This window comes from Grampus griseus, assembly GCF_964374135.1.
Source record: "Grampus griseus genome assembly, chromosome: 9".
NCBI classification, from domain to species: Eukaryota; Metazoa; Chordata; class Mammalia; order Artiodactyla; family Delphinidae; genus Grampus; species Grampus griseus.
The window spans coordinates 35,338,652-35,349,651 of NC_139003.1; the positions used below are offsets into that span (position 1 = coordinate 35,338,652).

General features: G+C 34.5%; 1 protein-coding gene across 1 annotated transcript in view; it reads left to right on the plus strand.

The window, feature by feature from the left end:
• Positions 1 to 6,213, plus strand: part of PPP1R3A (protein phosphatase 1 regulatory subunit 3A) — a 38,711-nt gene extending 32,498 nt beyond the window's left edge. The window contains exon 4 of the mRNA XM_082661955.1: positions 1,435 to 6,213. Coding sequence (XP_082518081.1) covers positions 1,435 to 3,813 — 2,379 coding nt within the window. The 3' untranslated portion in view covers positions 3,814 to 6,213. The remainder of the gene's footprint in view (positions 1 to 1,434) is intronic.
• Positions 6,214 to 11,000: the final 4,787 nt, after the last annotated feature.

The window sequence follows — 11,000 nt, forward strand, 5'->3', positions numbered from 1 at the left end:
TTACCAAATGAGGATAACATAGCCTGTGCCATATTTTTCAAACAGGAAACAAATTCAGAACTGTACAATTTAGTATTAAATTTGTTATCATAAATTTCACACTTGGTGAACATTCAATCTATTTGGGATTTTTAGGGGGATGGTTTAGATAGCATTTTTATCACAAAGGAAGAAATAGGAGTAAATGAGTCACATAATGCAATTTATCCTTTACTGTATTTGGTTGGAGCTCATATCATTAGGATACATGGATTCATAATCATCTAAGATTAAAATGACATTTGCCTCTTCAAGTGTCAGTGCTGAAACAGAAAAGAAATGGAGCTCACCTCTTTCCCCACACATTCCACCCTTTCTATAGTGATATGGAAGCTGCATCACTAAAGTATGCAATTTACTTTGCTCCAACTTTAAGAAACTACAAAGTTGTCATCCATTGTGAGAATTCTCACCAGCTGAAAGTTAACATCGCCATCTTTTTCAAACCACAGAATATAATGAAAGGGCCCTGAAAAATCACATACTTCACCAATATACCTCATTACAATCAGCAGGCTCAAATATAAAAGTTTGTTTAGAAGTTACTGAGATTGTACATCCAATAAATGAATAGGGAGCTGTAATTTAGATGCTAATTTGCTCCATGCTGATGTTAATGCATAAAACAATGAAGCTCTATAATAGATGGAAATACAACCAAATCTGTGGAACCCACAGGCATTGGCTTACAAGACAGCTGTGCAGTTGACAAGTAACATGAGCCTTATGTGAGAAGAAGGGGAAAACGTAAGATTTGCATATAATTATTGAGATCATGCAAATGTCAGTTATGAGGAAAAAAAAAAAAAACACAGGCATCTCACTGTTAAATCCTGACAGTTGGCATCACTGAAGAGCTCAAATACATTTGAGCACCAGTTGGCAGAGGGTCATTAAAACAGAATTTGCAGAGACATTAACTCCCTCACTTTTCTTTGAGTGACGTTTTGCTATTAATAGTTTGCAGAGGCTTTGCAGAAAACATATTAATAAGAGAAACTGTAATGGGGCACCTACAGCAAGTGTAAATGCAGAAAGGGGCATCTAGGAAGCTGCTCTCTAATTGATTAGCATGGAGCTATCAATGTGTATATCCTAAGTGAGGAGAAAGTGCAATGACAAGCAAGAATAGTTGAATAATACAATGTGATATTTGGAAGCTAGGAAAGAGAGTGATTAATTTTGGCCCCTTTTCTGATTAATCTCATTCCCAAGTCATAGCCTACATGGATCCCCCCAAAACATCCAGCTTCCACAATCTGTGCAAAACCCACAAATGAAATGAATCAAGGATATATACCAGATAATTACTAGCCAAGTTAATGAAACCTATCTAATTTGCTTTGTATATTTAAAATCATTTGATCATTATTTTTTGTGTTTTTATCCCTTAAGATAAATCAACATTTAATAAGAAGTACTGCTTCCAGAGATGAAAAGAATACAGTCAATTTTCCAAATAAAGCTGAGGGGTTACAGAAGAAGCAAATCCATGATGAAGTATACACTGACTTGTTTAACAGGCCTTTGTCTTCAAGTTCATCAGCAGAAAGATCCTTAAAGGGAGAGTTTTACCACAATGAAAAATATTCCTCAGGAAATAAGTGTAGTTATCAACCTTCAGAGGAAATTACTTCAGATATGGGAGAAATCAAGCCATCATTGGGAAATACTAGTAGTGATGAATTAGTGCAAGTACATATTGGTAGCAAAGAAGTACTGGATAATAATGCTAATCCAGCCCAAGGGAGAGGCAGAGTGCAAATATCTTGTCCCTCTGCAGATCAACTAATGGCAGACAACCTTAATCAAAAACTTGAAGGAGAAGCTAAACAAACTGAAGTAAAAGATTGGGAATGTTTAAGAAGTGATTTCCGTTTGGATTTCCATTCAGAAGAGTCTAGAGAAAAAGGATCTTCCAAGAAAGCTTATGGCAATGGTAAGAATGAGGAGGGGCAAAGAATATGTTTAGGTGTTAATGAAAAACACAGCAAAGATTTACAGTCAATCTTACATGACCAAGAAAGGAAGATGAGCCACTCTGAAATAAGTGTGGAAGGGATGGGAGCCAGTAACAGAGACCTAACTGCTCTGTCGAGTAAGGATACCCCAATTCATGACCAGTCAATCAGAGCAGATATATTTCATTCACCGAGGACAAATCTAAGCTGGGAGGAAGCTGTGTTAACAACCTCAGACCTTGATCTCTCGACTAGTGAAGGCACTATTTTAGGAGGGATGCCTGGTCAAGCTTGTTTACCAAGTAATAGAAATGTTTTGAGGAATGAGTATCTTTTCCAAGTTGAAGAAGAAAAATCAGCTTGGATTAATCCCGAAGATCAAAATAAGAACACCCAGCATAAACAAAGTTGGAATGTTCTGGAAAGTCAGGGAAGAGCAAGAGAGAGTAAGACAAATATAACAGAGCAGACCAAAGAACAAGCAGATCGTGGAGACATGTGGGAAAAAAGAGATAATACAAGGAATTTGAAAGCTAATCCTACAGAAGAATTGTTTACCTGCCAAGAAACAGCGAGCTGTGAACTGTCTTCTCTAGCTGATCATGGTATTACTGAGAAAGCAGAAGCAGGTACAGCTTATATAATTAAGACAACATCAGAAAGTACTCTAGAAAGCATGTCTGCTAGAGAAAAAGCAATAATTGCTAAGCTACCTCAAGAGACAGCACGAAGTGACAGGCCCATCGAGGTAAAGGAAACAGCGTTTGATCCACATGAAGGGAGAAATGATGATTCACATGATACCCTTTGTCAACGAGATACAGTAGGTATAATCTATGACAATGATTTTGAAAAGGAATCATGTTTAGGTATTTGTAATGTACATGTAGATGAAATGGAGAAGGAAGAAACCATATCTATTTACAATCCTGGGGAGACACATGACAGGAAGAAATGTGTCATTGGAAATACAACATCTGTAGAAGAATCCTCACAGGTCATTACAGACTATCAAAAAGCAGCCTCAAAACTAGATTTACATTTGGGAATGTTACCAACAGACAAAAAAATATTTCCAGAAAATAGAGATCACGGGCAGATCCAAGAATTATCAAAGAAAACGAATATAGATGCCATTATTCATTCTGCTTTAAACTCAGACACTAATAGAGCTTCTCAGAATGGCTCTCACATTTCTAATCACCATGTTAAAACTTCACTGCCATCTCATGAACAGGCCACTGCTATAGAGAATGCAATTACTACCATGACTCTCCAATCTATTTCTTCTAAATCAAAATATAATTGTAATCCAACAAGTGAAATCCAGGGTTCTGAGAATCACCATCATCCTGCGTCTACACCTGAAGAAGTTTCCAAAAGTTCAAGAATAGTGACATCAGGTAGTAGGAGGGAAAGGTGTATAGGCCAGATTGTCCAACAAGGAGAATGCAGTGTGGAGAAATCTCTAGGGCCAACAATTTTACTCAGTGAAGCTTTTGAGAACATGGAAGAGGCAAGGAATGAAAAAGAAGGATTAATAAACTCTGGACAATCACTGTGCTCTTCAGGAGACAAGGAATCTGAGAGCCCTGATTCTGACAATCTCCCTGCCCAGGAAAGTCAAGCTCAAAGGGAATCTCTGCTTTCGAAATACACCAACTCTAAACTACCTTATTTCCTTTTGTTTCTGATATTTCTTGTAGCCATCTATCAGTATGACTTAATGACCGGCTTGGCATTCTACATTTTTTCATTGTACTGGCTGTGCTGGGAAGGGGGAAGACAGAAAGAGTCTGTCAAAAAGAAGTAACCTCAGCACTATTATTATTCTCCCTTAAAAGATAAGCTATTTAGCCCCAAACATTTGGCTTGGTTAAAGAGACTATTCGTTGTTCAAAGAGCCAGCGCAGTTTTTCTCTTGAAGGATCATTTAGAAAGGAATGCGTATGAAGTTTGCTCCTTCATATAAGTAATTATTCTATATAGGACCATTATGTTTGGATCATTAAATACCTATATGAATATGAGATCTGAAGCACGTCAAGTTGAAATTAGGTACAGCTGTTGCTCCTTAGCAGGCTATGAAGTTTCAATGCTTCATGTCTCTTCACTACTTAAAGTGCCATTTCTTGCATTCATTTCTTTTGCAGTAAAGCTTCATTTTTTTTTTTCCTGAGTGTATTTTTCCCTCTACTGTTTCTAAAAATAGATAAAACATGGACAATGGCAGAGGACTTTTTTTTTGTCTTTTAATACTGACCATGAAATTTGCATTTACCACTGTATCATTTATCAGCACATTTTGATAAATCGAATCTTTCAACTTTGATTACATATTTTTAAGAACAACACCCATGCATATTGAAATGTGTAGATTTAACCTGAAGAAACACATTATGCACTTGAATAACACTTAATACACATACACATGTTTTATATCCTGCATACCTACAAAGTCAGGGCATTCGTAACCCAAATTTGACAAAGACTGAAACAATCAAGAGATGATCTTTCAGTTCTACAAAATTTGGGGGGTGGCCTGTCTTTAAGCAATATTTTTCTCCTTTACAGGGAGACTGTATAACACAGCTGAACAATTTTGATGCCAACTATTATTCAGTTGGAAATTTAAATTAAAAGTTCCAGAAGCATTGCTTCAGAATGAATTTGTACCTATAAAGCATAAAGCATTAAATGATAACAATAATTAAAAAAAGATTTCCTAATGAACTATTTTACTTGGTAGTATTTTTTGTCTTCAAACAGATTTTTAACTTTTCTCATTATAAAACAATAAATTATTCCCCAAGGTGCATTTAGAGAACAAACAACTAATCATTGGTGATATTTATTATATAGTTATCAGGTTGTTAAATGACAACTCAAATTTTTAAGGAGACAAATAGGTAGATATGGAGATCTACTGAGAGAGAAATGAATATCCAGTACAGCAGTGACTTCAGTTACTGTTATTATCTATGGCTAAGTATGTGAAATAATGGAACTAATCATTTTAGCCACATAGTGGTAATGCAAATAATCTTACACAATTGATTTCAACAACTATTTATTGAATGACTAATATATGCAAAACCTTGTGCTCTGTTCTATGGCAGAGCACTTCCTTTGATACCCTGAATGGCTAGTCCTCAGGGAGGAGGCATCGATATGTATTTTGATGCTTTTGACTTGGCCAGAAATATGGGAGAAAGTCACATTGAGGGAGCCCACTTGGATGATTTCTTTTTAACAGGAACTTCTTTTATGGAGAATATAACATTGATCTTCAGAGAGAAAAAGTAATCTATTTATTAACCTGTAAAGGTAAATTCAATGACTAACACTTGTATATATTATCCTACACTCCTAAGAAACATGCATGCATGGGAAGACAACATGAGAATGAAGCATTTAAACTGACTTTCATGTGGTAGTAAATTACTTCCTTAATTTTCATTAGGTACACAACTATTTCCAAATCCCCTAATTGCATGCTTGTCTTAAGTCCCATTGAAATTGAATGCTTGACTTTAACTTTTTAGTTGAACAAATACAAACATCCTGAAGTAGAACTTAGGGCAAATATTTGATTGTTTGAGAGAGCATATTTTCATTTAATACAAGTGGGATACTGTAGGCTGTACCTAGAATATTATCTCTAAAATTGCTATCTTGATAATTTTGTTGACAGGTCTAGATTACTACGAAGTTAGGGTTAGCATTTCTTCAGTTCCTAATGGCTTGGTTTTTGCATTCTACCTTTAAGAGTTTCAGTCAATATGCCATATCTTATTAATGCAAAGAACACTATATTACTTTATGAACACAGGTGCACAAACTGTAATTGTTCCCTTATACATAAAAGAATGTACCGTTTTTTAATCTCTTTTATTTGACTTTTGGTAACATTAACTTACTATACCTTCTCATGCATATTTGTAATGTGACAATAGAAGTTTCAAAGGATTTAAAATACTCCATTGCGTACTTTTCTGCAGGCAAAGAAGAAATAATTGGTGATTTAACTGACTTTCCAAACATTACTTATGAAGAATTAGAAATAAAGTCATAAGAGCTATGAAACTATTGCCAGGTGGAGAGGTAGATTTTTGCAACCTGTTTTGGTCACATCACTATGTTGAACAAGAAAAGTGGATCTCAGGAAGAACTGGCAGCCCCTGGTTAATAAAGATTTGACTGTGAATCATCATGACAAGGGTCAACTTTATAAGCAAAGCTGCCTTCATCGTGTCCCCTCAAGTATTGGTTAAGGGCCAAAAGGGTGTGGCATAAGAATAAACAAAAAGAAGTATATTGTACATCTGCTTCTATAGTGGGTAAGAAATGTGATGTAATAACCATCACCTTTTTATCTTGCTGGGCTTCTGACTATTAGAAACAAAGTTCTAAAAATTAATTGATGAGTCAAGCAAGTGTAGGTAGTAAAATCAACTATCTCAAAAAATCACATCTGTATAAGCCACCAATATCTCAACAGATTTTTCAATGTAAGAGTAAATAGGTCAATGAGATGACATTCACCTCTCAATATTCAAGAACATTGGCTTAATGCAATTGTGTTTCCCTGCTGAGTTCCAATATTTTGATAGTGAATTTTTTCAAAGAATATATATATATTCTGCACCATTTTGTGAGAGAAACAGGATCATCTTTTGTCATCTTAAACCAGTCTTCTGGTTAAATGGAAAACTTAAAAATATCCAGACCAAATTTGGGGAAATAAGTATTTTTCCCAAATAGCATTCATGATACTTTCTTAATAATTTTTTTCAGTCATGAATATTATTTTATCTCACTAGGCCTGTTGTCTTCTTTATTAGTCTCAATTTTTACATATAAATTTTTGCAAAAAAGCAAACAAAGCAAAACAAAAAACTAGCAGGAAAACTAGTAAAGATGCAGGCAGGAAAGCTGTCATCCCCAGAGCCAGTACATCTACTGATTTCTGATGTCATGATCTCTGACTTTTTAAAATTTCACTGAGTGAATACAGAAATTGAACGATGCAATAAAGATCGTGGTTTGTTAATTTAAGTCCTGTCTTAGCCAGTTCCATGGAACTGAGGAATAGGACTGACTCTGATTCTGAAACAAGGTATGAAAGGACTATGACAGGCCACGCTCCTCCAGCATCTCCACAGTTGTACTCCTACATAAAGAGAACAACTAAAAAAGTTACTTTTATTTATTGGATTAAATTAATTTGCTTAATTTTTTTCTACTTAATTTTTTTCTACTTTCAGAAATAATTCATAATAAAACTCATGGCAACATAAGTTACTTTTCATCTTTTAAAAATAGATTCAGTCATTAATACATTTCCATAATTTTACCCAAACCTCTTTAAATAGCTAATCAAATTTTCACTAGAATTTCAGCTTAGTTTGAACATGTTTTATAAGAAATATTATTACAGTGTGTTAAAACCTTATTAAACAAACAACTCTTTAAAAAGTTCAGCATTTTTATTTTGTGTCATTTCTGTATTTGTTAGATACATACATACTACCTTCATTCATCAAATATGAAGCAATGTAGTATGTGAAAATTTAAGGAAAAATTCCCTAAGTCTTTTCTTAATATATTCAGCTCTTTGTATTCATAATAGTAAAGTAAAGAGTATCATGGGTAAATCAATAGTGGATCACCAAGAAATCACTTTTATTTGTCTGAGACGATGCAAAGATCTGATTTTGCAGCATATTTCAATGCCTAATTAAGTTACTGGTCTTGGTTGGAATCAGTGCATCGTCCTTCTTATCACCCCATCTGAACCACGCAGCCCTAATTCCCACTGCTCTTTGCTTCAAGTCCTCTGTCAGTCAAGCAAGTCACGCTGTCCCTAGAACATGCCATGCTCATCCATTCCTCTGTGACTGCTCGTGTACGCCCCTCTGTCTAGAAATCACTTTCAGTTATCTTTCCTCCTCTCTTCCTACCCAACTCTGTACATTTTTCTATGTACTGTTTTAGTCCCCATCCTTTTGAAGTCTCCTAATATTTCTGTTAGTGGGATCTCTTCGTTTTCAGGTCTCTTATGACACTAACCATCTTGCATGTGCTAGGTATTTGACTGATTATACTAACTGGACCATCTGCTTGTTCAAGACAGGAATGTGGCTTCTTCCCTCCAATCACCTCACAAGGTCTAGTTTATAGGAATCCTCAGTCAATACTTGTGGATAGAATTGAATTGCAGTGATGTCTCCTTCCTATGCTGTCCCTGAAACGTGGACAGGATACTTTGAGGTCTGATTTTAAAATGAATAAACTTAATCAAAGCAAAGCTGGAATGTTTTCATAAACTACCAAAGACAATGTAGAAAAAGGCAAAGAGAATGTAGCTACAAGACAGAGTGGTGCAGTGGATCTGGGATGTGGGAAAAAAAGAAAAAAATCCTTCCTCTCCATTCTTCTTAACAATTAAATTAGCTTTCTATATATATTAATTCTTCCTAGCACAGGCAACATTCCCTTCATTCTATTTCATGGGAAATACTATACAGATTATATATTAAAAGAATAATAACGCATAACTTAATTTGCTGGCTAATGTGAAAATTAAGAGAACAAGGCATGTCTTCAGATAAAGAAGCTTAGTAGATTAAAAACCAACAAACATCACAAGATATAAAGTGTAAGAAACTCAATCTTCCCAACTGCTGCCATGCCCTTTGAAAATGGCTGATCTCTGAATTTCACACCTGTTCTGCATGTCAACTTTTAGGATAAGCAAACAGAACAACTAGCAAAAATAGTAAGTGGATTTTTAAAAAGGAAACATTTGCCTGATTAGCCTATATATACTGAAACACACACACATATACATGCACACATACACACAAAGGCACACACATACATACATGTATTCCAAGATCTGATAAATGACAATATGGCAGTAAACAGTCTACTAATACTATGCATAGTGAATATATATAATGTAATATATAGACGGTTTATCCTTTCTTTGAAGAGATTCATTCTATCATATTTAGATATGAAATTAAAATGATAACACAAAGATAGCCTGTTTGGGGGGCAGAGTCTAAACGAAAGCAGTATATGGCCCACATAACAGCTAAAGACCATTAGCAATTAGTCTCTTAAGACTTAAAGAAAAGCCAGATACATGTCTAGTCTATTGTAGAATTCATCAGTATCATGCATTGGTTGAGTTGGTTCTGAGTGGAAACATTTAAAATTTCCTAAAGACACACTCTATAAAACATAATAGCAGAGAGAAAGTTTAAAAATCACTATACGAGGTTAGAAATTCTCTTTGTAAACACTTAAATAACCCATAACCTACTTTTAATAATTAATTCTATGTAGGTTTTAATGTACAGTTTATAAAATTTTTTAGTGTGGGGTATTTATGAATATATCACACATGTAAATCATTTTTACACATACATTCTACAAATGATATTGATATTTTGTTACTAGACATTAAGTGTCTTTTCCCAGTTAATCCATAAATCTTTGGGAAAATTCAATTGTCATTTTTTATTATGCACATAAACTTTCCCTGTGTTTCTCACTTCTCAGTCCTGCCTAAGAAAGAGAATAAAGGTTAAAGAAAGGATAATTTATTTCCTACCTTCACAGATATGAGTGGGTATATTTTAAATACATTTCTACACTTTGAAAGTTGGAAAGGAAAATGAGATAAGAGATTATAAATGTCCTTCATATTTATTTCATAGTCTTTAATATTTGGGATCAGGCATATAGACTTCAATTTAAGTCAGTTGTCTTCTCCCATATAAATTCTTTGGCCTACATGATCTTACTCCCATGCTTAAATTAATATTTAAGTGCAACATGTTGATTTTTCATTATGTGAATAAGTAAGGAAACCAGTTGCAGCCTGAATCTTTGAGTATAACAGCTACATCTGTATCTTTATTGATCTATGCATGTGAGGTTCAACCTTTAATAATAATAATAGTAGTTGTAATAATTATTATTGTTATAAAAACATAATTGCCAACTTTTGAGTGTTTACAATAATTGGGCACTGTTTTAAACTCTTTATGTGAAAAACTCATTTATGTTTTATGACTTCATGAGAGAAGTGTTATTACTTTCCCATTTTACAGATAGATGCACAAAGGCTGGTTTTCCCAAGGTCACATGCTAGTCTACATTCAGACTCCACCAGTCTTTCCCCAGAGCTGAGCCTCTTAAACTCTGTACCATGTTGTTCCTTCAGTTCAGATATACTAAGTTATCTTACAAATTGCAGTTATATGTTAGCATGCTGCATGGTGCTATACTAATACATAAGTACATTACATACTATGAGATATGAGTATACCACTATATCTTGCACAGATAATCCTATCTTTATTAATGCTCCTAAAAAAAGAAAGCTCCTAAAAGTATTCTGTTCTTTTCAATTTATTCAAATGACCTCAAAAAATACACTTTGACTTCCTTCCAAGACACAAACATTGCACTAGTCCCAAATCTTGCCTAGCTTGAGTATAGCGAAGGAGTTAGAGACCAGTAATTGCAATATCTTGTGACCAGTTCAACAATAGAGGTAAGATCTAAGCACAGAAGTGGCACAAAGAAAGGAATGTTTGGTCCTGTAAGCACTTTGCTTCTTATATTTCATAAATGTGCCATCTTTTTTGCATAATAATTTTAGGTATCAAGGAGATCAGAATAAAACCCTCCAAATGCCTCATTACAACTGGCGTTTTACAGACATAATAACTACAATGAGAATACATCTTGATGTGACTGGTATAGTATTTATTTATGCCTGATGTCCCAGTGTAATTATTAATAGCACTCCTTTCACTTTCAAAAGTAAAATGATTTGGATGAAAAATGCTAAGGTCAGCCTAAAAGTCCAAGAAAATATTTTAGCCAGCAGGTGTATATCACTCTGTGTCACAAGAATAAAAGGGGAAACTTCCAATATGAATGCCATCTATAACCTACCGGCAGAATTCTTGTCCTTAG